Genomic DNA, 26,052 nt, shown 5'->3' with positions numbered 1-26,052 from the left:
CTGGCCCTGTCTTCTCCTAGGGTAATGGGCAAATGGTAGTGGGGCAGGGCATTTTGGCCCTGTTGTCTCCTGGGGTTATGGGTACGGGGGGCAGGAGGGCAGAGCAGGGCATTTTGGCCTTGAACTCCCCGAGGGTTGTGGATAAAGGGTAGAGGGCAGGGCATTGTGTCCCTGTTCTCCCGGGGTTATGGGTACGGGGGTGGGGGCAGGGCATTGTGTCTCTGTCCTCCCCCAGGATTATGGGTATGCGGGAGGTGGGGGGCATTTTGGCCTGAACTCCTCTGGGGTTATGGGTACAGGGTGGGGAGACAGGGCATTGTGTCCCTGTCTTCCCCTGGGGCTATGGGTACAGGGTGGGGGATGCTTTATGGGTCCTGGTCCTGTGGCAGTGGTGGGTCTGGATCAGCCCACCACTGTTGGGCCGTGCTTCTGCTCCGATGGCTTTGCTAGCCCTAGAGCCAGGTGCTGTCTCTCAGTCTGAGGCCCCGAACGTTGGACTCGCTCAGCCGGCAAGGCAAAGGAGAGTGAGCCCTGGCACAGAGCTGTGAGCCCAGGGGCGGGACAGGACACCGGGGCACTGGAATTCACACCAAGGGGCATTGCCCTGTCGCTGCGGAGAGGCCGGCGGTGGTGAGGGCCATAGCGAGAGGGGGGCCAGCTATGCTGAAGGGGTCCCATGCCCAGCTGCGTGGAGGTTTCCCGTCATGCAAAGCCCAGCCTCCCCCCACCCCCCATGAATAGACCCCCTTAGCACAGGGGCAGCTGTGCAGAGAGTGGGGAAGTGCCCCCACTCTTCCCTCCCCCCACACTCCTCTGGTCTCCCCTCGGAGCCCCCCCGCACTGCAGCGTGTGGTGAGATCAGAGCTCTGCACCAGTCACAGGCAGGCTGCCTGGTGGGATTTATAAGGCTCATTAGCAGGTCTTCCAGGCGGTAACGTGTGAGGAGGGGAGGGGTGGGTGGGAGGGGATGTGAACTGAGCCATCTTGCCTCATGTCTGGGAGGCCTGCTCCCCCCTCCAGCGCTCACAGACGGGGCGGTCTCCCTCCCCCCCCCGCCCCCCGAAGCCGAGCGCCACCCAGCTCCCTGGGGCCGCTCTGGGCCATTGGTATTCTGGGAGCGTGCCCGGTTGGCAGGGCGATGGAGAGGTGCCCCCAGGAACGCGCCTGGGCAGCCCAGAGGCTGCGGTGAAGCCCCCCTCCCCGAAGCCCCAGCGTGCGGGAAGCCGGTGGGCCCCTGGGGCTGGGGAGCGGTGGGCAGAGAGGCCTGGTGCCGTAGGCCTTGGGCTCTGCCCCATTCACTGGGGAAGGAGCTTTTCAGGTGTGTGATGGGCACATTGGGCTTTCCCGGGGTTGGGGTGGGGAGGGAGCAGCCTCCAGGACCCCAGGGACACTGGCTGTGCGCGAGTGATACAGCCCTGGGGCAGCGCGGACCCTGTGGCAGCAACGAACCCATCCTTCCCCCCCCCGTGCTGGGCAGCTCCATCCCCTGTTGCTCAGGGGCGCTCCCTCCTTCCAGCCTCTGAGCCTGGCTCCGGCGGGACGTCTCCCCCCTCCCCGTTTTCAGCACCTCTCTCCCTCTCTCCTCCCGGGCAGGCCATGGACCCCTCAGGCACTCCCTCCGTCCCACTCATGATCGGCTGCGCTGTCTCCTGTATGGCCCTGCTGACCCTGCTGGTGATCTATGCCACCTTCTGGAGGTAGGTCGGCCCCATCCCCGGACCCTTCTCCCTCTGTTCTTCCGCACCAGCCCAGAGGCCGGGGCATTGCCAGCAGGAGGGGACAGCCGCTGGGTGGCTGGGGGGAACGGTTGACAGCTTTTTGTTTGGTGGAAGCCGGCTGGGCTGGGGGCACTGAAGCAGTGTCAGTCTCCGAGCTTGTGTCAAGGTTTTCTACAGTGGCCGAGTCAGCTATAACCTGCCGGGACGTCGAGCCGAGCATCGCCCCAGGCATCCTGGGGGAGACGGTCAAATCGGCCGAGGGGCCAGATCAAGTGGAAAGGAGATGGGCGATAATAGAGAGAACGTCATGGTGCCCTATGAACGGGGGGCCCGTCCTTGCCCCGTTGGCTCCCAAGGGACTGAGCAGAAACAGAACAAGGCCCAGAGATGGGTGCCAGCAAGGACCAGGGCAGTGCTCCTCGAGCAGGGCCCTGCGCAGCAGGCGCGGTGGGGGAGAGGCCACGTTGGCAGGAAGGATGCAACGGGAGGGGAAGAGATGAGGGTTGGGCAGCCGGGAAGCGTGTGCCGAGAGAGCAGAGGGAGGAAGAGACATCGGGAGTAGGGGGTGGGGAGGGAAAGAGCACTAGCTTAGCCACTGCGTGATTGAATGTATTGTTCCAGGAAAAGAACAAAGCTCTTAGCACATGAAAGACAATGGTGGGCATGGTAGTGCCCTGCTAGAACGGCTATTCTATCACAAGCACGAGGCACAGACAGGAGGGCTCTGCAAGGCCTGATCCTGCCTCACTTGCAGCAGTGCCGCTCAGCGGAGTCACTCCCGATTTACACCAGCAAGAGGGACAGCAGAATCAAGCCCTCCCTTGCTGCCGAGGCATGAAAAGGTCTGAGATCCCCAGGCTGTACCATCGGAGATGCGGGGGGAGGGTCCACCCGAGGAGAGAGTCAGGGGGCCGTTAATGTACAGTGGCACCTAACAACCTCGGGCAGGGTTCGGGGACCCGTTGTGCTAGGAGCTGTACAGGCATGAGGCTTTCAGTGCTGATGCTGTTCACTGCAACGGGAACCAGGAGTCCAAATCCCTTCGTCAGCTTTGCAAGCTCCACCTAGGACAGGTTAGCTCCCAATCCTGCAGTCCCTTCCACACACACACACCCCTGCTAGGGAATGCGATGGGACCACCTAGGTGCACAAGGAAGCATGCACGGAAGTGTCTGCAGGAGGAGCACCTCGGTCTGCGAAGGAGGAGAGGAAGAGACGGTTAGGGTGGAGGTTTATCAACAAACGACGCCTGCCACAGAGAAGAGCTGTGGGGCTCGCTGCTCTGTCCTGGAATTGAAAGTAAAAGGGCTCAGACACATCTGAAATGGGGGGGAAGAGGAATTGGTTTCTTCCCCTTGTGATGGATCGTTCACCTGTGGGACTCTCTGCTGCTGGATGCTATTAAGTCAAAGAGCTGAAATTAGTATTTAACGTTTTTACATCTCAGTTCAGGGAAATTTTATCGGCTGCTTCCCTAAATCGCCTCTGAGCTGTGTTGGTGGGCACCCTCACATGGCTGCCACGTTCCGCTTCAGAAGGGGCTGTAGTTCCGCCAGAGGTGAAGCCGTCCCTGTGTCCCTAAGGGTACGTCTGCACTGCAAAGTGAAGTTGTGATGGTAGCGAGGGTAGGCATACCCATGTTCGCTTTAATCTAGCTAGCATGGATATGAGTAGCAGGGTAGATGTTCTGGCACAGGCTGGCAACTAGAGCACAAGCCCGCCAGGGACCCTAGGTACCAGCTAGATTAAAGCTGGCACAGGTATGCCTACCTGGGCTGGAGTCATACCTTCGCTTTGCAGCAGAGACCTACCCTCACATACCTCGCAGGGATGTGGGAAGGCCTAATTGGTTCACGTTTGTGTAGCATGGTGTGTTCCCGAGGTGCCGTGGAAGTGCAGGTGTTTCATCCCAGCCTGGGTATTTGTTAAATGAATGGGGTAGCCCCTGGAGTCACACTCCCTAGGATAAAATAAACTCTCCATCCTCATGCTTCAGGACATAAACTGATCCCCAGTGGGGGTGGGGTGGTCAGGACGGAGTCCCCTGCCTGCTAACACACTCCACGCACTATGTGAAGGTCTGTGCTGCCCTCTAACGTATCTCCATTGGCCGCTGTTGGAGACGGGCTACCAGACTGATTAGGCCATTAGTCTATTGCATCATAGCATCTCCTGCATTCTCCACCTTAGGTCTAGAGAGAAACCAGGCCAGAATGTTTGCAAGGGGCCCAGCCCCAGGACCCCTTCAACCTGCCTCCCTCTGCCCTCCCTGCAGGTTCATCAAATCGGAGCGCTCCATCATCCTGCTGAATTTCTGCGTCTCCATCCTGGCTTCCAATGTGCTGATCCTGGTGGGCCAGTCCCATATGCTCAGTAAGGTGAGAGTCCGGCCTAGGCCTCCTTGGCTTCTGCCCCATTACAGCTGCCAAGGGGCATTGCCCGGCTGGGCACCTGGTGAGGGCACGCCGTGTTCCTTGCAGAGGGCAAGGGGAGCGGGAGAGAGACAGGCACCTGGTGGACGTTTCCCTGGGGCCTTGCAGCCGGACAGCTGTGGGCATGGCAGGATGTGGCCTTTAAATCGATGCATCCTGCTGAACAGTCCCCTGTTCTGAATTGCTTTGCAGCATGCACCTGCGTCCTAGTGTGTGTCCCAGCACTGTGTGTTGGCCCTGCCTGCAGTAAGGAAGGACTGTGTGCTGAAACATTTGTGTGCTGATGGTCGCAGCAAGATACCATCTCTGTGGCGTGGCTTGGGCCCCAGGACCGCGCGTTCTCTCCCCGGATTCCCTCGCTGGCTGGAGAGGCAGATGGGATTTGGATTAAGTCAGTGTGGGATTGACATCTCATGGAGGCTTTGTCACGTCCAGTGGATTTCACACTGGGCAAACCCAGCCTAGGTGCCAGGGGATTAACCCCTCAAATGCTGAGCTTGTGCTGTCTCTCAGAGAGGGTTGGATTTGCTGGTCTTGTGGATGATTCCCTGGTTTGGGACTCAGAGGAACTGGTTTTTGTCCCCAGTTCTGCCATTGGTTTGCTGTGGGATCTTGGCTGAATCTCTGCCCTTCTTTGTGCTGCAGTTTCCCCAAACGGGGATAATCCTTCCCTGCACAAGGGGTGTGAGGATAAATCCATGAGGGTCTCAGACACTGCAGCGATGGGGACCAGAGAGCAGCCCCTGGTCTCTACACAAAGGGTGGACTGCCACAGTGATGGGGCACAGTGCTCCCTTATTGCCGAATGCTCGGGTGTGTGTTTACAGTGTATATCACCAAAGAGGTGGCCCACAGGGATTAGGAATGCACCATCCACTCCCCCCCATAAACACAATGCCCATCCAGGACTGGGATCTAGCTGCAGCAGGACCCCTGTTGCACCCCAGATCTCACACCAAAGAGACGCTTGTAGCCAGTCCTGTAATAAACTAGCTAAAGATTTATGAGCTAGGAAAAGGAAACCAGAGACGCAGTGACAAGGTTAAACAGACACACAAATGAGTTACAATCTTAAGTTTCAAAAGGCAATAAAAGCTTCTATCATGAGCATGTTCTACATGTCCCTTAGGGCTAACCCAGGCTGAGTCCCTGGGGATCTCTTGCGCGTGCCTAGAAACATTTGGCTCCCAGATTCCAAGCAGCACAGAGAGACCAAGTTCCTTTTGTTTGTGGTTTTTATCCCCCTCCTGCCATGTGCCCTGAGCTGCAAACTCCGCTGATGGGAGGAATCACATGACTCATCTTCCTGGGGAGGAGAAGGAGAGCAGGGCACCAAATCTCTTTTGCGAAAAGAACAGGAGGACTTGTGGCACCTTAGAGACGAACAAATTTATTAGAGCATAAGCTTTTGTGAGCTACAGCCCACTGCATCGGATGCATAGAATGGAACATATAATAAGATATATAGATATATAGATAAGTTGGAAGTTACCATACAAACTGTGAGAGGCTAATTAGTTAAGATGAGCTATTATCAGCAGGAGGAAAAAAAAACTTTTGTAGTGATAATCAAGATGTCCCATTTAGACAGTTGACAAGAAGGTGTGAGGATACTTAGCTTAAGGAAATAAGAACAGGAGGACTTGTGGCACCTTAGAGACTAACCAATTTATTTGAGCATAAGCTTTCGTGAGCTACAGCTCACTTAGTCTCTAAGGTGCCACAAGTCCTCCTTTTTGCGAATACAGACTAACATGGCTGCTACTCTGAAACCTGTCATTACTTAAGGAAATAGAGTCAATATGTCCACATATTTATTCAAGCTTCAGAGGGGTCGCCGTGTTAGTCTGGATCTGTAAAAGCAGCAAAGAGTCCTGTGGCACCTTATACACTAACAGACGTACTGGAGCATGAGCTTTCGTGGGTGAATCCCCACTTCAAGTGGGGATTCACCCACGAAAGCTCGTGCTCCAATGCGTCCGTTAGTCTATAAGGTGACTAACAAATTTGTTAGTCTCTAAGGTGCCACAAGTCCTCCTTTTCTGTTTACGGATACAGACTAACACGGCTGCTACTCTGAAATGGGTCATTTCACATATTGAGTCTATTTCTTTAAGCTAAGTATCCTCACACCTTCTTGTCAACTGTCTAAATGGGCCGTCTTGATTATCACTACAAAAGTTTTTTTTTGCCTCCTGCTGATAATAGCTCATCTTAACTAATTAGCCTCTCACAGTTTGTATGGTAACCTCCAACTTATCTGTATGTATATCTATATATATCTTACTATATGTTCCATTCTGTGCATCCGATGAAGTGAGCTGTAACTCACGAAAGCTTATGCTCAAATAAATTTGTTAGTCTCTAAGGTGCCACTAGTACTCCTGTTCTTTTTGTGGATACAGACTAACACGGCTGCTACTCTGAAATCTCGTTTGTTCTCTTGTGGAGGGTAGGCAGGGAAATTCCAGGTGCACCATCCCCCAGTGGTCCGTCTGGTATCCATGGACCTCTCCTTTTGGGAAGACCGGCCTAATTAATGTCACACTAATTAATGTCTCTCTCCTGTCTGGTGATTTACACAGTCTCAGAGTCTCAGAATACAACCACTGAGATATTACCGTACAGTATGGGATACGGATGTTATAAGTGGGGTTAATTCAGGCAGCGACTCACAAGCTTTCTTACAATCTCATACCTGTTGGAGCCGTGCTAACACACAGGTGAGCCAGACGGAGTCCAGCTCTGGAGCTGTCAGTGTTCGACGTGGGAACCTGCCAGCGTCACACCTGTTACCAGAGATTTGAGTGCCCGATGCATCCAAGCCATGAGAGCACTGGGCTGAGCTCCCCTCTGGCTTACACCGCTCCTACCCATTGGGTTCAGTGGAGTTGTTCCTGATTTACGCCATCTAATTCAGGGGGAATCCAGCCCATTATTAACAATGCCAGGGAGTGTGGGGAGCCCGAGCGCTCTACTCGGGCCAGATCCCGAGAGGCGCCAAGCACCCCACACCTCCATGCGGTGTGCCTGTGTTGATTGCCATCTCTCTCTCCTTGCAGGGCGTCTGCACCATGACAGCCGCATTTCTGCATTTCTTCTTCCTCTCGTCCTTCTGCTGGGTGCTGACCGAGGCCTGGCAGTCCTACCTGGCTGTGATCGGCAGGATCCGTACACGCCTGGTCAGGAAGCGCTTCCTATGCCTGGGATGGGGTAAGGGGCCTCGCTCGCTTTCCCCGCGAGCAGCGGGTCCTGCTTAAGGAAGGGGCGGGGTCTAGTGGTCAGAACTTGCACGCATGAGTTAATGGTGGTCACACTCAGACCCCGCCTTGGGGTGAGCTAAGGATGATCACTCCCATTTCACAGGTGGGGAAACTGAGGCACGGAGCAAGGCAGTGACTTGCCCAAGGTCACGCAGCAAATCCAGTGGCAGAGCTGGGAATAGAAGCCAGGAGTCCCTGCTCTGACCCTCACCCCAGCCCCTGAGCCGTGCGACGAGCCCCGCTCTCATCAGGGCAGATTGAACCCAGAGGCGCCGTGGGTCGCTGCGCTGTTTCACGTCTAGACGTGCTGGAGCTGGACATCCCAGTCCCCCATCGCTGCTGGGTGGCTTGGGGTCCCCTGCTGGTGCATCAGTCACTGCATGCTCTGTCTGCTCTCCAGCTGCTGCCCTGGGTCTATAGACACAGGCAGGGGCAGATCTTCCCCCGGCTCTGCTCCCAGCAGCTCTTACTGTTCAGGGGGGCAGCAGGGCAGTTGTTCGCTACGGGGGCGGGATGCTGCACTGGTGTCAGTGGGGAGGAAATGGAGGGAGTGGTGTCAGTGGGGCAGGTGGGTGCTGAGCCCCTCTGCAGATCTTGGCCATTGTCTCCTCTCCCTCCCCAGGTTTGCCAGCCCTGGTGGTTGCAGTCTCTGTCGGCTTCACTCGGACCAAAGGCTACGGAACAGCAAGCTAGTGAGTGTTGGAATGAGCCCGGCTGGGGGTGCACGGTGGGCTGGGGCCGCAGGGGCTCCCCGGCTCTGCGCTGCGAGGGACACCAGACTTGGCAAGAGCTGGGGGCTGCGGGGCGGGGCGAGGTAGGAGATGGGCCATGGTCAGTGTGGGGAGGCAGGGAGTGGACGGGGCGGCATAGGGAGGGAATTCCATCTCCCCTAATGGCGCTGTGTTCCCGCTGTAGCTGCTGGCTCTCCCTGGAAGGCGGGTTGCTCTATGCCTTCGTCGGCCCCGCTGCTGTCATCGTGCTGGTAGGTGTTTGCCCTTTGGGAGCACGTCTTTGGCTGAAGAAAAGAGCCAACCCCTGTCTCTTGCCGTCTCCCCCTCGGGCCCTGGCGCCCCCCAGCCCCAGGGAGCCCCTCCCCTTCGCACCCCACGACCCTGTTTCTCCTCCCCTGACCCCAGCCCGTTCCCAGCCCAGACCCTGCCGCTGAGCTCTCCCCACAATCTCTCTGAACTCTCCCATGATCCTCACAAAGCCCAGTCCCTCCCTTCCCCTGGGGTGGGGGCAGAGCAGGAGGGGAGGGCGCTGCCCAGTGCTGGGTCCCCTGTGTGGGGTCACCACCCTGCCCCTCACCTGGGCTCTGTCTCTGTCTCTCCCTCCGCATCCAGGTGAACATGCTCATTGGGATCATTGTCTTCAACAAGCTCATGTCTCGGGACGGCATTTCAGATAAGTCCAAAAAGCAGCGGGCCGGGTAAGTGCCCCCCAGGGCTGCCCCCGGGTGGGGCGGGCGAGCGGGAGGGCACATACAGGCAGGTAATACCCTCTGCCCCTTGGAGGCCCAGGTGCAGTCAGGAGGAGTGGGGGCAGTGGCAGACAGTCCATGTCCCGTTTGCTCTGGGAGGCTGGAGGCTCAGGGTGTTAAGAGCCCCCCCCTCCTTACCCTGGCTGTGTCAGTACACCCCCTGGCTGCACCTGGGCTCGGCTCCAGCCATTCACAAGTGAAGTGAAGTCTGCCCAGTCCTCAGCAGGCTCCCAGCTCACATAGCTAAGCGGGGTGGGTGGGTGGAGTGTGGATTTCCAGGAGCTGCCCCTCACCCCCAGCTCCAGCGACATGCCATCCCCACCCTACAGATGAGCCCTCCTCCGATCTAAGAGAGACACGCAAGCCACCCATCAGCACCCTCTCCCCCAGCCCCGCCCAGGAGGCTTAGCTGGAGGCCTGGGGAGACAGAATGGGGGGTGGCACTGAGCTGACTGCCGCAGCAAGTGGGCAGTGTTTGCCCCGTTGTCTGTTACCCAGACGTGCCCACGGCTCCTGCCCAGGCCCTGCACCCGTTACCAGCGGGTAGCCAGGCTGCCGAACCTCTCCCCCACGGGGGAGGGGCGGGGAGCGCTTGGGCGGGGGCATGCCCGTCGTACAGGGAAAGAGGGGATCCTACTGCAGAGCCCCCCAGCGAGCGCTGCCAGCCCCGTGCTTGTCGCTAACCATCCAGCGTGCCGGCCTGCAACTAACAATTTCTCTCTCTCTCTCTCTTTCTCTCTCTGTTTTTCCCATTTGCTTGGTGTATGTGTCCGTCCGTCCCCTCCCGCCTGCCTCGTGCCCTCGCTTCCCGCCCCTCCCTGCCCCCTGGCCGGCGCATGGCTCTCCCGTGGGGGGTGGGGCGCTCAGCTGGAAGCAGCCCGCCTGCGGCCGCCTGCTCCTGAAATGCACCAAATGCGGCGTGGTGTCCAGCACCGCCCTGACCTCCGCCACCGCCAGCAGCGCCATGTTAGTCTCTCGCTGGCTCCTCTCTGTGCTCGCTCGCGCTGCCGCGTGTGTGGCCACGCTGCCCGTGACCTGGGGGCGCAGCATTCTCCCGCCGGCCAGGGCGCAGGGGGACGGCAGGGAGGGGGCATTGCCTGGTGGGCGCTCAGCCGTTTCACTGCCGCCCCGGGGCTGGAGAATGCCGTGTGCTCGGGGCTGCTCCGCGGCCTGCGTTGGCTGGCCTGGGGCTGTGTGTGTGTGTGCATGCAGGTCCTTCGTGGGGCGGGGCTCGCCCCCCCTCCCTCCCTGGGCAGGGGTGGGAATGGGGGAACGGGGGCTTTGCAGCCATGACCAGCCAGATCTCCAGGCTGGGTTGTTTTGTGTTCTGTATGTTGGGACCTTGCAGGGTTTCTAAGGGGGTGGGGTCCCAGACCCAGGGGAGGGCGCGGATTGTGGGGGAAAGGGGATCAGTGATGGGGAAGAGGGGACGAGGAGATGAGCAGGGGTGGGGAGTCGGGACCAGCTGGGGGCGAGTGGAAGAGGGCAGCCAGTGTGGGAAGGTAGCAAAGAGCTAAAAAGCTCCGGGGGATTGATACGTCCCCCGTCCTTGCTGCAGGGAGCCTGTACCCCATGTGGTGGTGGGACATGGGGCTCAGGAGTGGGGGGCTAGGTCAAGTTCCTTTTCCATGGCTCAGGGGGACTGGCAGTGCCTTACAGAGCCGTTCCCCTCTCCACCACTGGTTTGAATCCTGCCCATGGCAGCAGTGATGAAAAGACGGTCCGTTTCTGGGGGTTGGTGGGTCACAGTCCAGAGGCCGAGTGGTTCCTGCCACCAGAATCCCCAGGGCAATCACAGCAGAGAGGTGGCTGAGGACATGTCCCGTGGGGGCCTGGCTGCCCTCTGAGGGAGGGCAGCATGTGCGGAAACCAGGGAAGCTGAGTCCAGTCTCCGGCGCTGTCTGGGCTGTGCTGGGATGCAGGCTGGTTCCGGCCACCCCAGCGGGAGGGGACCCTCGCTCCCCATGACCGGAGGCCGAACCCAGCAGCTGATGAGAATGTTCCCAGCCAGGCCCCGGGGCAGGGCTGCCGGTGCCAGAACCCCTTACACTGGGACGCTGGTGGTGGGGTTGCTGACAGCAGCCAGAGACCCTGGGGAGCGACATGGCCACACTGAATGGGCCTTACGTTGTTGGGGAAATTCCCCAAAAGCACAATGTAAAAAATCCTTTTTTTAAAGATCGAAGTCCTTGTGCTTGGGCAGAGAATGCAGGAATGGGAAGGTTCAGGCTCTCAAACCTACATTGCACCCACATGTGCCCCCATACACCTCCCATAGCCCCCCGCACTCCCGCATGCATCATGCACCCCGCAGCCCCCACACACTCCCCCAGATCTCGCTCCCCGCACACACACGTTGTTCTAACCCATGCGTCACCCTCCCACATTGGGCTCTGCTCTGCACCCCCTGATCCAAAATCCTCACGATGCTTGTGGGGTCCCAGCCCAGCCCCAGAGGCCTGGAGTGAACCCCTGGAGACTCCCCGCGTGGGGGCGTGCTCCGCCATCGTCAGTCCATGTGCATGGCTGGGGTGCAGGGGAGCTGCTAGCCGGCTATCTCCATGTCAGAGGCTGCTCTCATGGTTAATCTGTCTGTGCTCTATCATCTCGTTCCCCCGCGTCCTCCCCCGAATCCTTTCTCATTATTCTGCTGCTATTCATGGCGAGAGAGAGAGGCACGTGCGCGCACACTCTGTGCCATCCCCTGGCTTATCTTGCATCACTGCTAATGGCATCTGGCATCAGCTTTCCGCCTGGAATGTTGTCTCAGGAATACAGGGCTCAGTGGAAGAAAGGCCAATAGCCACCAGAAATGAGGAGGGAGGCCCTCCTGCTGGTTTCCCCAGCAGGCCCGATTCTCTCGCATGCTGGTGCAAATCAGGAGTGACTCCAGCCAGTAGCCACACCAGTGTAAATGCAGTGGGTCTCATCCAGCCCTGCTCTGCACCTTGTCCATGTTTTTGCATCGGCCCAAAAGGCCTTTTTGTGCCCATTTTGCACTGGTATAAATGATGACTCAGCTCACTGAAGTGCACCAAGCGCTTCCTTGCACATCTGGCCCAAGGTGTGGAGCAGTTTGGAACTGGAGCCCAGCGCATTCGAGATCAGACCTGGCCCTCAGGTTTCATTCTCCTCCCGGAAGTGTTTTCCCCAGGAATTAAAATGGGGGGGGGGGGGTCAGGGCCGATGAGGGGTGAGACCGTGAGGGTGAAGGAGGGCTGTGTGGCACCAGAGTAAAAACTGAAAAATGTTTCATGACCATTTTATTAGATTTTAAAATCATCACACAAATTAAAGTTAGCTACTCAAGCCTTCTGTGGAGCACTCCATCTACATCCTTCTTGGTTTCTTGTTATAATTTTGCACAACTCTGTTAATGAACTTCTTGAATTGAATGCGTTCATCTTTGGTGGCTTCTCATGTGTCCGGTACTTCCATTCCTTCCATTGATATGCTCATCAGTTCATTCACATGACCAAGCAGAAGGCGACTTCTTTCAAAACACAAAATTCTGTTCAATGATGAAAAAGAACGCTCCGCTGTAGCTGTTGTGACTGGGAGTAGCAAGAGATGCATTCCTACTTCTTTCAGCCCAGGAAACAGAGCGTAAAGATCGGGTCGAGCCACTAGTGATGATAAAAGAGAAGTTGAAGTCAAATCTTCATTCGTTCGTCGGATGATATTCCACTCTGTGTTCAAATTCTCTGTTCTGTCCTGAGCACATGGCAGCCCATTTGCTGGTAGTGCCTCACTCCACTCAACTGTCGTGTTTTATAAGACAGGGATCTGTAAAAGCTACGTAGAGGTTGAGTAGAATCTAGAAGTCGTTGTAGATTTTTAAGAATCAAGTCTGTGTACTTTTTCAGTTGTCTTAACAAACACTTCTTGCCTTTTCACTTAAGGATTCAATATAAATGCCTTCATTAGTCAACTTCTGGACTGAAGTCTTTGCTTCTTCCAGTACTTTTTCAGTGGATAGCTCTCGGATTGATCCAAATGTAGCTTCTATTGCTGGACAAAGATCTACTACTGTTGTAGCAGATGCCTGGATGGCATTGTTTAGTGACCCAAGTGGTTTCAACAGTAGACTTACAAGGGAGAGAATGGCAATAGTCTTCTCTGAAGGTAGTAGCAAAAGCAATCCATCAACCTCACTACTTAGTTCCATCCCATCTTGCTAGATACTTTCCAAAGCCAGTAATAATGTCTGGAGTAATTTTGAGACAACAGTCAAGGATCGCTCATGAGAAAGCCAGAGGGTTTTCCTAGTTGGACTAATTTGAACTTCAGTCCCAGTGTATCTTCTGTATCTTCCAAGATATTCAGTCTTTTTGGATTCTTGCTGAAAAAAGAATATAATGAAGACATTAAATTTATAGCTTTTTTAATGTCTTTTGAAGAGTCTGCAGCTTGTACTAGCGCTGGTTGGAGTAGATGGCCTCTGCAGTGTGTATAGGAGAGACCAGGGTTACTCTTTTCTCTGAGCAAAGCTTGTGCTCCACCATGTCTTCCAGAGAAGTTTGCAGCTCCATCATATGCACAAGCAGCCATCTGTTTGGGGTCCCATTGACAAGCATTTAACTCTTCTAAGATGTGGATTGTCACAGATGCAGCCAATCTTTCTTCTATCACTTGAACATCTAGAAATGTATCTACTGGCCTACCCCTGACATCAACATACACAATGACTTAATACTTGATGACCATTTGCACTGGTGCATTCGTCAGCCATGTATGCAAATTTTCTGAATGTGGTGAGAGAGGTCTTCACTTTTTCAACTGTTGAGTCTTTCACTGTTGCACCACATATGTCTAGCCAGTCAGTTGAGTTTCTTGCAGAAAGACAGTGAGCATTTGCTGGTCGTGTTCGGAACCAGCGTTCAACTTCAGGATGAACACGTGACAATGCACTTAACATTGGCCTCCAGTCTGCAGTGTGTGGTATCTCTTGCTTAAATAGAAAGTAGGAGGCCACGGCATGTTTGTTCGCATGAACTGTGTTGTGTCTCCAGCATTCTTAACAGCCTCATTAACACTCACCGGTGTTGTCCTTGGTCAGTGGAGACTCAGCGTTCAGAGGTGCTTTCACATGAGTTCACCTCCCAGGTGGGGGGCAAGAAGGCGCCTCGCTCGTTCCTCCAGCTGCTCACTGTTCGCTCTGGCCACTGTTGTTCGTTGTGCCGCCATTCACTCCATCGCTCTGTTGCCAATGGCCCTGCGCCGTCACCTTCGGCTGCCACCTGCCGCTGTGACCTCTGAGAGTTGGTCTCTTGAGGTTCCACCCGGCTCTCCGTGATTTCAGCTGAGCTCTCAGCGGGGGAACCTCGCTGCAAGTGCAGACTGGGCCGTCTCTGCCACAGAAACACTGTCCCACAGCTGGCCTAAGCACTTAGGCCTGATTCTCAGTGATTTCAGCTGTAGTGGTCACTTAACAAAACAAAGACTATCTGTGGAGCCTAATCATCTCTGTCTTTAAACAGCGGAGAGGGGCAGGTCAAACAGTACTTGGGACTCAGGCAGACCATCAAGCAAAACAGCTGTCCCCACCCTCTCTCTTGATGCCCTCAATCAGCACAGGCTAAGGACAATTCTACTGCCCTTTACTCCTACAATAAGAATAACAACATTTCATTCCCCCCCTACCCCCTGCATTCAAGTGATTTGTAACCCAACCTCAGCCAAAATCTATCACTTGGGCAACACCGCTCTGTTTGCTGGATACCTAGGTAGATTAGGTGTGCATGTAAATACAATCCAATCCTGAAGCCTTTCCCTCCCAGCTCATCACTGGCTGTCAGGGAGAGCTCATTTAGACTTTGCTTACAAATCATAATTTGAAATTATTAGGTTGGCCAACATCACCGAAATGAATGCACTGACATTGTCATAAACAGCTGTACAAGGAAGCTAGTCTATGTTCATACTTTTCAAATCTATTCTACTTTTTCAGATACATGTATTTTATCATACACTGTATATGCTTTTAAAGTGTGTATACATGTTTTAGTTTCAAATGAAATTTCCAAACAATCACTAAATTGGCAACACTGCATGTAACATGTAACTAGTTCACAAAACTCGGGGGTGGGGGTTGGGGAAATTCGGGGGGGTAAACACCCCATGCAGGGGTGTAGGGAAATCCCTGCCTCCTGCTATCTCAGCTTCCCCCTAAAGCTGGGTGGGGAAGGACCTTTTAGCTGTAATCCAAGCCCAGGATCTGAGTGCCTTGGGCCGTATGCAGTCCCGGGGCTAGCTGAGACCCGTATCATGGCAAGGAAGGCCGGGCTCTCCGTTCCCAACTCTGCAACTTCTCTCCCTTAAATCTCCGGGAGGCTTTGCCTTCTGCCTGTCACTTAATGAGTTTTCAACAGCTGAACAGAGCAGCAAGAGGAGAGGTTAGAATGAGAAGATAGTTAAATCTAACGAGCTGAGTGCATGAGCCGTTCCCCCTGCCGCTCTGTCCTCTGCATGCAGAGCCTGGCTCACTTCTGCAGGAGTTTGCATGCTTCATCCACACAAGCTGGGGCATGGGCTCTGGCGTTGCAGGCAAAGCTACAAGCTTCCTCAGCAGATGCAGGTCTTTCTCACCCCAGGAGGTGATGGGGCTCTTAGGCCCAGATTTTTAAAGGTGTTTAAGCATTGCTGCACTCAGCATTGCAACGCCTAATTGATTTAGGAGCCTCCGGCTCCTTTTCAGAAGGGATTTAGGCACTTAGGAGTCAGAATCCATTTGATGGTCAATAGGATTTAGACCTAAATACCTTTAAAACTCTGGGCCTTAATGCAGTTTGGGAAGGCAGTGCTGAACAGCTCAGGGGAATGGGATTAGGAGCCTGGGTCAAATCCAGATCAATCTGAGAACGATGGTGTTGGCCTACCTGAAATGCGTTTGCTGGGTCTCTCTTCCATGCCCCCATCAGAGAAGCTGGCTCACAGTCTGGCAGACTAGGCAGAGAGGCCACGAACCAGCTGGGCTGTGCCTGGAGGGACAGTGCCAGGGGGGCTGCGAGCGGGAGATTTGTCGGATGGTGCCCGCACTGTAACCTGCAGCCTGGCTGACAGGCGGGATCTCTCAGCTCTCACCAGCGAGACTGCAGTGAGGGCAGGCGGAAAGCACTCACTGGTTTTCCTAGCCCTTGGGACACTGGCTCAGCCCCCCACAGCGCTGGCAACTGGGCTCCCGCAGCTCCCTCGGGAACGGCCGCCGTTCCTCTTAAACAGCAGCCTCCCCCCCGACTGGCGCCGGGGCTTGTCAGTCTCACCCTCGTCCCTCCTCTCCCCGCCCAGGGCGTCGCTGTGGAGCTCCTGCGTGGTCCTGCCCCTGCTGGCACTCACCTGGATGTCGGCCGTGCTCGCCATGACCGACCGGCGCTCCATCCTCTTCCAGGTCCTCTTCGCCGTCTTCAACTCGGTGCAGGGCTTCGTCATCATCACGGTGCACTGCTTCCTACGCCGAGAGGTGGGGCCCCGCGCTGCCTGCCCTGCCCCGCCATCAGCGCTCACGCCCACAGCCCTGGCAGGGGCCGTTCTAACTCCGTTGCTGGTCTGATCCGGGGGCTAAGGTTCCATCTGTCCTTCCCTTCCTCCAGCTGTCTGTGGCTCGGCCTGCCCCTGGATTTGCACACGCAGATTTGCACGTGCAAACCCCTGGCCTTGCACACGCCAGCGGCTGCACAATGGTTTCCACTCCTTCTGCAGAAAAAGGGGTCTCAGTGAGTCTGTCCCCACACCCCTGGCGGAACAAGTAGCCCTGCGCTCTGTGCACACCCCATTGCCAGCGATTGAGGGTTTGCACACCCGCTGACTGTGCAAAACAGCGGGTGGGAATGCAGGGGCAGGGCGGGGTCCCACTGTGGAAAGGGGGCCCTTTGCGTGTAAGCACGACGCACTGTTGTGGAGACAGTAGGCAAAGCGTAATCGAAGCCCACGGTCCTGGCTGGAGGCAGCTATCCCAGACCAGTCCAAAATATGGCTTTCTGCTCCAAATGCAACGCTAAATCTTAATGGAGTCGCCCAGCTCCCAAGGGTGGGAGGGGGTGGATTTCTGTCCATCATCCGCCTGGAGAGAACCACGTCCTTCCGAGCCCGTCCCTCTGCATTCTGGAGCTCCCTTGGGTTGCCCATTTATCTTAGCATGATGCACTGTGAAGGCAGCTCTATAAACACAAAATGCGGCCAGCGAGAGAGTGCGCGTGCAAGATCTATCGTTACGTGCGTCTGGCCTGTCCTGTCGCAAACCGGGGATGGCCTAATGGCCCCGTCCTTGTAACCACCTGGGGAAGTTAGCAACAGCAGCCTCGCCTTGGAATGCCAAGCAGGGCGGCCAGAGCGGAGGGTCAGGAGGACGAGCCAAGGGCCGTAGGATTTATAGAGTCTAGTAAAGAGGAGTCTCTGGAGAGACTGTAAATATCTCCAAGGTAACAGCTCAAACGGCAGCAGGAGCTGGTCAGCGTTACAGATGGGCATGGAGCTCAGGGAGGGAGAGATTGTGGCCGGCTGCTGGTGGAAGGTTCCCATCAGGGCAGGGGCCCAGCGGCTGTCACTGCCCAGGTGCCAGGAGGGCGTAGGAAAGATGCTCATGGCAATGCCGGGGCAGAGGTCCCACAAGATGCAGGAGAGCGAGAGGTGGCTGCGAGGACACCGCGGTGACCTGTGGTGAAATTCCCTCTGCATGGAGGGGCTAAGGGGGCCCTGCCCTCACGCTGGCTCCTCTGCAGGGGTTGGGGCTCAGTCCAGCTCTAAGCGGGCAAGTGTCCATGCCCCTGGATCTCCAGCTGTCAGCCCCAGCCCAGGGTCCAAGGCCTCAAAGAGCATATGGAGACTGACCTCCCCTTGCCCCCAGTTACTGCCCAGCAGCAGGCTAGGGGATGCTGTGCGGGGGGGCTGGGGATCAGAGGGGCAGATCTGGGCGGGGCGTGAGGATTGGCTGGGGTAGAGCCAGTTGGCTTACAGATCCTAGTAATCATTTGTGAGTGGGGCAGGGCAGCAGGGGTCCTCTTTCACTGCCAACCCCCAGGGCAGTAACCGCGGCCTCTGCTTCGCCCAGGTGCAGGACGTAGTGAAGTGCCAGATCGGCGTGTGCAAGAGCGACGAGAACGAGAACTCGCCCGACTCCTGCAAGAACGGACAGGTGCAGATCATGGTGAGTGAGCATCAGCCAGGCAGCACCGGGCGAGCAGGCCGCTTAGGGCCTGGACTGGAGCAGCACCAGGCGACCAGACGGCACGGGGCCCAGGCTGGGGCAGCAAGGGGACAAGCAGACGGCACAGGGCCCGGACTGGGGCGGCAAGGGGACAAGCAGACGGCACGGGGCCCGGGCTGGGGCGGCAAGGGGACAAGCAGACGGCACGGGGCCCGGGCTGGGGCGGCAAGGGGACAAGCAGACGGCACGGGGCCCGGGCTGGGTGGCACAGGGGAGCAGACGGCCCGGGGCTCGGGCTGGGGCGGCAAGGGGACAAGCAGACAGCTCAGGGCCTGGGCTTGGGCAGGACTGGGCGAGCAGACGGCATGCGGCCCTGGTCAGAGGTGACTGGGCAGCACGGAGCCCGTGCAGATTGGGCTATGCGCGAGCAGCATGGATCCTGTGGCCCTGGCGGTAGCTCAGACTAGCCACCCCAGCTCGTACCCAGCGGGTCGGGAGGGCTTGGACTCGGTGGCTAGCCAGGGCCGTAACATTCACACTACTCGCACTGAGCTCGCATGCGTCTGTCTGCCCACGCTGGGCATCGCCCCTCCCGGCTGCAGTGTAGCCAGACCCCCGGGGACCCTGCTGCCAGGCTCCTTTGGCCCTGCTTGCCGCCTGTGATGCATTCATCCCTCCGGGTCTCCCTCTCTCTCCCTGCTCTGTCTCTCTCCCCCTCTTTCTCTGTTCTTATAGACAGACTTTGAAAAGGACGTTAACCTGGCGTGTCAGACAGGTGAGGCCTGGTCCTGCTCCTGTGGGGTGTTTTGGGAGGGAGGGCAGTGCTGTGTCCCCTCCCCACCCCCAAGCCAGGGACATGAATCGCCAAGATCCATGCCATCCCTTGGGGCTTAGCATCAAGGAGGAGGAGCTAAGAGGAGCAGCGCCAGCCAGGCGCCATGGGGGTGGGTACCCCCCCGTACGGGGCTAACAGCCTGGTATTAACACCACTTAGGTCAGGGCCAGTCTGACCCCATCCCAGTGTCCCTGGAGGTTGGGAGACACCCTCACGTTGCCTGTCCACGTCTGACCCACGTCTCCTCTTCTCCCTGCCCCGGCCAGTCCTCTTCAAGGAGGTAAACGCGTGTAACCCCTCCACCATCACGGGCACCTTGTCACGCATCTCCCTGGACGGCGATGAGGATCCCAAGCTCCACCCCAGCTCTGAGGGAAGCCTGGGCTTCTCCAGCCTCCCGGGGAACATCCCGCCCACCGGCATCCTGGTGCAGGTGCCCAAGCTGACGCACAAGGGCCTGAACGAACTCAGCGACCTGCCCGCGAAGAAGGACGTCAACCTGGACAGCCGGGGGCCCGTCTACCTGTGCACGGACAGCAACCTGCGGCAGGCCGACTACGGCTGGATGCGGGCGCCGGACCCGGCGCTAGAGAGCGACTACATGGTGCTGCCCCGCCGGACTGTGAGCCTCAAGCCCTTCGGCCGGGAGGAGGGCAAGCTCAACATCAAGGTGGATGAGGTGCCACACGTGGGCAAGGGGCACCGTGCGGCCGAGTCGGAGGTCTACCCCGGCTTTGTCTCAGTGGACCACATCAATGTGAACTTGAACCAGCCCTACGGGACGGTGAAGCACCCATATGGCCTTCAGTTCAAGCAGCACCCCACGGTCCGGCAGATCCTGGCCTCGGAGCTCACGGAGCGCAGCCGCACCATGCCGCGCACGGTGCCAGGCTCCGCCATGAAAGTGGGGTCACTCGAGGTGAGCTCACCCGCTCCCGGGCCCAGAGCCCGCTGCCCTGGGTGGCTGAGGGGGAGCGGGTGGGCCCGGGACCAGGCGAAAGTGTGCACATCTGTAGTGAGGTGTGTGCATGCAAGGGGCTGCACAACTGTGTGTGTTTGAGAAAGTGTGTGTGTGTGAATACGTGTGTTTGTGCAAGAGAATGCACAGGTGTGGGTGTGTGAGAGTGCACAAGTGGTAACTGCATGTGCAAAACAGCAACAAGTATATGAAAGAGACAGTGAACGTTATTGAGCATGCGTGACCGACCGCATGCACGAGCGTGTGCAAGGCCACGTGCAAAGGTGTGTGCGAGAGCGAGCGTGTGCACAGCAGGGTGTGCGAAGCTGCGTCTCAGGGACTGATAGTGCTGTGACACACAGGGGGCTCTTGTTCCTGCTCTTGCTGGGATTCGTTTGTACCCAGGACTGTCCCACCCAGTGCACATCCGTGCGGTGACCCAGCTTTGAGCAGTTCCTTGCCAGCTCTGGGGTGTGTCTCATCCCTTGGGAGGAGCCCGGAGGCAGCACTTGTCTCTTGTTGCATTTACCTTCCCTTTAGCTCACTGCTTTTCCCCAACGTCCATCTGAACAGGAGAAGGAGCCGGTGCATTCGCCTGGCTGAGCCCCATCCCCATGGCCGGTGTCCCCCCTCGAACAAAGGCCCACTCTGGGAATAGTGTGTGTTAATTAACCACTGGCTGCAAAGCACCAGGGGGCGCTTGTACATCCCTTTTCTGTGTGACACGTCAAAATGGTGGCTATTGTCTGCGGCTGGAAGTGGGGTCTGCGGGAGTCAGGGCTCCTGGCTTCTCGTCCTGGCTCTGCCACTAATTTTCCTGTGCAAGCCACTTCACCGCACTGTTTACCCAACTGCCAAGTGGGGATAATGCTACTGGCCTGGCCGGGGAGGTTAAATTAATACCTGGCTGGTGCTTTCACCTCCTCCGATGAACGGCGCCCGCACTGTGTGAGTAACGGGTTCGTATCGCTTTCAACTTCTTGGTGACAGAGTGACTGCTGCCAAAGAGAGACAGAAGCCGCATGGCTAGAGGACATTTCCCTGCTGGGTGCTCTTTTAAAGCAGGTCCGATTTGGGGCCTGCCCAGGTACCTAGCGTCCCTCCCAGGTAGTAACAAGGAATCACAAAGCCCCCAGGGCTGGAGTGATCCTCACCCCAGCACGGGTCAAGCGTCTGCTGCTATGGCCCAGTGCTTCGAGCGCCAGGCTGGGTCGTGGGAGACCTGGGTTTAATTCCTCGCTCTGCCGCAGACCGGGTGTGTGACATGGGGCGAGTCACTCAGTCTCCAGCTCTAAAATGAGGTCGTAGCTGTTACCCACATTCCACATCAGAGTGGGGCTGGGAGGCTAACTGCATTAAAAGATGGACAGACGCTATAGTAACGGTTGCCATAGCGGTGGTACCCACCCCTCTAACACTTTGGGCAGCCCAGATATCAGCTGCTAGCCTATCAGGGGTCTGTGGCTAATTAACATATGCAGATGAGGGCAGGGGAGGGGCCATCCTAGCAGAGGGAGCCGCGATGGGAAATCCAGCCAAAAGGGGGAGCTTTGCTGCCCTCCGGTCCTGGGACCGAGTTTTTGCAGACTGGGGTGTCTCCTGCTGACGTCAGTGAGAATAGCAGTCACTTCAGTCAGGTGTAAATGGGCATCCTTCTCCCAGCCCCTCACCCCAGCGCATGCTCTTCCCCCCTTTGCCGGCTAGACCAATAAAGATCTTTCTTTTTTCCCCCTCCCCCTTTTCGGTTTGGTTTGGCTGGCGCGTATATTTCACCCCCAGAGGAAGCGGTTACGATACTCAGATCTGGATTTCGAGGTAAGCGCCGCTGAGACCCACCCCACTTCTGCTGCTCATGCGGCGATTCCTGGTGCCTTGGCACCGACGCGGTGACGGAGCTCCCTTCTGGGCTTCGGGGGACCCGTGGCACGGTGAGCGCCGTCCTGCCCGAAGCCGAGAGGGATCGAGGGTGGTTGGTGCTTGGTCTCTGCGGAGAGGTGGGGGCTGGGGAGGAGCCCTGCAAGGAGCTCGGCTGGGTTTGGGAAATAAAATCTCCTTTATTTATTTCCCTCCTGCAACCGCATCCCTGGCCCAATTGAAGCAGAATCCGGTGAAATAGGAGCTGCGCTCTGGGGAGTTTTATACCAGGCAATAAAGAGCGCTCACAGTTGATGAAAACGCCGGAGGGGTGCTGGGCATATTTTCGCCAGGTTCATGGAGGGAGCTGATGCTCCCAATCAGGCAGGGTCATTTCAGCTGGTGGGAAGGGGGAACCGCCGAGGAATTTAAGCACCTAAATTTTGACCTGCTGCATGTGTGTGACTGTTTCAGTCTGCTGGGGCGGGTGACGGGGGGAGTCCTGAAAGGGGGCTGGAGTCCCTCCTGCCACTCTGTTGCCAAGAAACGTCAGACACAAACCAATGATAGCGACTGTTTCTCGTGGGTCCTACAGAAATCCAGTGTGTGAGCTCCCCTGCTGTAGCGAGTAAAGTAACAACCATTATTCCCATAGGCCAGGAGCAGGGGTGAGGGGGATGATGCTGTGTATCCGTGGAAACGGCACTGACTCGACGTATGTACGTTCCCCGTCCCCCAATCCCTTTGCAGAAAGTCATGCACACGAGGAAGCGCCACTCCGAACTCTACCGTGAGCTGAACCAGAAATTCCACACGATGGATCGGTACCGGGCACCTGCTACCAATGCTGCCAAGGTAAGGCTGTCGGCGTGGGGCAGGGCTGGTCTGTTCCTACATCCCCGCGCAGCAGCGGGCGGGATGGGCACAGGGCTGCGTTACTGACCTAGGCAGCTGCCGGTCGCTGGCCTTTGTGGAAGCCCTTCACTGTCGCTCCCCGGCCGGTGTTGGCTGTCTCGCATGGACGGCACCATGACCATCCGTACCTCGCTCGCGCACGGTTAGCTGTGCTGCACAGCGCCTCCTGCTGGCCTGAGTCGCTTCGCCGCAGCCAGCACTGCCAGGCTGTTCCCTTCTGGGAAGGCTGGGACCACGGAGGCTGGGGGGCTCACCCCGTTCCCTTCATCTCCCCCTGCTGGGAGGGACCCCTGGGCACCTGCTTAGGCAGATGGTCGAATCGTGAGGTCAATATCGTTGCGCGTCACAGCCCACCCCTCCCCCCAAGCCGGGGGGCTGCCTGGGGGCTCACACCACCCATAAGGCACCTGAGGTGGGTGACGTCCAGTAGCCGGTGCCATAGGACTCAGCCGCGGGGAGGGGGGGCCTGTGCCTTAGTGTCTGACGCCAGCTGCCTTTCCTGTGCTTCCCCCCAGAGAGAGAAGCGGTGGAGCGTCTCTTCGGCCGGGGCGGAGAAGAGCACATCCAGCGTAAGAGCCTGGACACCCCCAGCCGCGGGTCCAGCAGCACCAGCCCCTGGGGAGGGGGGCTCCCTGGGCGGGGGCCTTGGGCAGAGCTGCTGCCCCTCGGGAGCCCTGTGCCCCCGCAGATCCCCCCCCGTTGAGTCCTCGTCACATCTGCTCACAGGGATCCTGGCACGTCAGCGTCTTCACCCCATCCTCATCCTCGCTCTGTCCCAGGATGAAGGCCTCCCGCGGTGCTGCCCGGCGTGACCCTGTAGTTCATACAAAGCCTCCCAGCTTGTCTGTCCATCCTCCTCGCCCCCCCACCCCATCTCCACCCCCTTGTGTCATATGTCTCTCCCCCCCAGCATGCTGTCTCCACACCCTCCTGGCTCTCGTCCAGGGGCCCCTCCCCAGGCTCCATCTTCATCTCAGGCAAAGGCACCTGGGGCTCAGATGCATGTTGTCCCAGGCTTCGTTCCCATGCTGGCCACCCGCCCTCGGGCACCCGCCCCATCCATTCTGCCCATCCGCATGCCCTTGTGCACCCTGTCCTGCCCGCCCGCCCTCGGGCACGCGCCCCATCCATCCTGCCCAGTCTCTGGCTGTTCTGTGTGTCCTGGCTTCCCGCCGTCCTGCCCTCTGGCTACGCCCAGGCCTTCCACCCACCTGTCCTCTGGCCGTGCACCCTGGCCTGTCCTTCTCTCCAGGTGGCTTCCAAATCATCTGCTCTCTGGCCCTTTGCCTGCTAGCTGGTCCCTGCGAAGGGAACAGGAACACAGAGGGGAGCGGGGGACTTTCCATCCTCCCCTTGCCCGGCCCTGGGTCCCCGCTGCCCTGCCCCTCAGGTGTCCCCTCGAAACTGCGCAAAATGGGTGCAAAACATCCTGCTGGCTGCGTTTTGCTCCCTCTCTGCCCAGGGCCGTGCTGCTGCTCGGGGCCCCCTCTGGCCGTGGTGCGGTGCACTCTCACGGCAACCCTGCACAGGGGCCTGGGCTACTGCAGAGCCCTTACGCCAGCCGTGGCCTCCCCCGAGTGGCTTTCTGGGTTCCTGCCCAGTCTAAGGCCCCTTTACCCTGCCAGGCTGGCATAGGGGGCCTGCCCCCCAGTTCTCCACTGCAGGTGCTGCCAGGCTGAGTAGCCAAACTGTTCCTAATAATGACCATATCACAGCGAGTCCCAGGGACCCAGCTGCCAAGCCCCAGGGAGACAGACAGCCCCAGTGATCACAGCCTGTGGAGAGCAGGCCAAGGGTGGGAGAACGGAGCTCTCTTTCTGCCCAGGCCCAGAGGGGGAGCTGAGCCCCAGCGGGACCAGTGCTGTTGCTCCGTTACATCCCCGATGCGTCTCTTTCCTCCGCCCTGCACAGGAAGTGACCAGCCCGGAGGAGCAGCAGACGAGCTGGAGCACCTTCAAGGCCATGACGCTCAGCTCCCTGCCCCCCAAGCAGCGGGAGAAGCTGGAGCTGCAATGCGCCAGCTGGGAGCCCCCGTGCATGAACCTGGACGTGTCAGAAGGGGATTTCCAGACGGAGGTGTGAGCCGGGGGGAGCCCCACGCTGCGCTGCAGAAGGGAGAAGCAAACAAAAGGACAATCGGATTTTGTTTCCCTTTTGTGGGGGGTTTTGTTTTCCTCGTTCGGCCATTGGACTCTGCTCCCCCCCGCCTGGGGGGGGCCGTGCTCCCTCCCTCCCCCCGGCACACCATCCTCCTCTCGCCTTTTGTTGTGGGCTTTCTTCTCTTCTCTTCCCTTCTGACGTCGTCACCGACGGGACGCGCGCACCCCTGGAGACACACGCCCACGGCTGTAGGGTCACGCACACAGGGCCACGCACACCCGGACACGCACACGCCAACCGGCCTCCCGCCCGCTGCTGCCTCGCCAGTGCCAACAGCTCCGCTCTCTGCGGACGCTGGCAGGACCCGACTTCTGTGCGGCGCGTCCTGGCGGGGGAGCCGGCTCCGAACTCTTTTGTACCTGGGCATCTCTTCACGCAGTGCACCGTGTGCACCTGGGACCGACGCCCCATGGAAGCAGCCCCACCCCCCTGCCCGCCGCGGGGGGCGCCCGCCCTGCCGCTCGCTGCGCCCGCCATTGTTCTTCCTCTTCACACCTCCGCTCTGCCTGCTCCCCCCAGGCGGGAGGGGGCTCTCTCCATCCCCTAGACTCCAGAGCCCACCTTGGGAGGGGCCCCTCCCTGCACCCCCCCTTTCTATCTCATGGGGCAGGCGCTGTCTTTGTTGAAAATAAAAGTTCACTCTCTGTGGATCTCTGCGGCCGGGGGCGCTGGCCTCCTTTGCGTGGTGTGGGGCGTCGTGTGCTGCGCTGGGGTGGGCAGGGGCCAGGCGCCAGCCACGGCTGCCTTGGGCACTGCGCTGGGGTGGAGCGGGTGCTGCTGGCGGGGCTGGTTTCCCTCTTGCAACACGCCAGCCTCATGCAGTGCCAGGCGGGGATGCGGGGGAAGCAGAGCCCTGGTTGCCTGCTTAGGGAGCCCCTGCCAGCCGGCTCCCGCTGCATGGGTGGAGGAGGGTGACCTGCATGTGCTCCCGGCCTGCACTCCAGCTGCGGGCGCTTCATGGGGCACGTGCCCTGCTGCTGCCCCTGCCATCTGCGTCCTTTACTTCCTCGGGCCGCTTTGCACCCCCCCCTGCGGCTCTCCCGTTGTAAAGGCACAAGGCTGGGGTGGGAAGAGGAGACGCCCCCTGGTGCTCGTGTGAGAGGACGGGGCTGCTTTCTACAGCCCTAGCCTGGCAGGAAACAGCTCCTGCCACGTGTCCCCTTGCAGCCATTGCCCATTTCCAGCTGCCTCTCCTGGGGCCAATTCCAGGCTGCCCAGGAGCAGACAGGCTCAGGCGCATCCAGCTCCACCCCCGGCTGGAGAGGGTGGGCGCAGGGCTCGTGCTGGACACAGCC

The 26,052-nt window shown here is 58.2% G+C and overlaps 1 protein-coding gene across 12 annotated transcripts in view; it reads left to right on the top strand.

Annotated features, from left to right (window-relative positions):
* Positions 1–25,407, top strand: part of ADGRB2 (adhesion G protein-coupled receptor B2) — a 101,352-nt gene extending 75,945 nt beyond the window's left edge. For 9 of the 12 annotated variants that reach the window (XM_048825679.2, XM_048825682.2, XM_048825684.2 and 6 more), the window contains 15 exons: positions 1,594–1,697; positions 3,994–4,096; positions 7,213–7,363; positions 8,036–8,105; positions 8,329–8,395; positions 8,757–8,842; positions 9,761–9,859; positions 16,181–16,352; positions 17,940–18,035; positions 18,771–18,810; positions 19,137–19,789; positions 21,608–21,643; positions 22,433–22,537; positions 23,113–23,166; positions 24,509–25,407. In XM_048825679.2, the coding sequence (XP_048681636.2) occupies positions 1,594–1,697; positions 3,994–4,096; positions 7,213–7,363; positions 8,036–8,105; positions 8,329–8,395; positions 8,757–8,842; positions 9,761–9,859; positions 16,181–16,352; positions 17,940–18,035; positions 18,771–18,810; positions 19,137–19,789; positions 21,608–21,643; positions 22,433–22,537; positions 23,113–23,166; positions 24,509–24,679 (2,007 nt within the window). In that variant the 3' untranslated portion in view covers positions 24,680–25,407. Of the gene's footprint in view, positions 1–1,593; positions 1,698–3,993; positions 4,097–7,212; positions 7,364–8,035; positions 8,106–8,328; positions 8,396–8,756; positions 8,843–9,760; positions 9,860–16,180; positions 16,353–17,939; positions 18,036–18,770; positions 18,811–19,136; positions 19,790–21,607; positions 21,644–22,337; positions 22,538–23,112; positions 23,167–24,508 lie in introns of those variants that run through there. The other 3 variants (XM_048825681.2, XM_048825690.2, XM_048825685.2) reach the window with 2 other exon arrangements.
* Positions 25,408–26,052: the final 645 nt, after the last annotated feature.

This window comes from Caretta caretta, chromosome 19 (assembly GCF_965140235.1).
Source record: "Caretta caretta isolate rCarCar2 chromosome 19, rCarCar1.hap1, whole genome shotgun sequence".
NCBI lineage: Eukaryota > Metazoa > Chordata > Testudines > Cheloniidae > Caretta > Caretta caretta.
The sequence above is the reverse complement of the archived record's forward strand: the minus strand, read 5'-3'. Positions and strand labels throughout refer to the sequence as shown.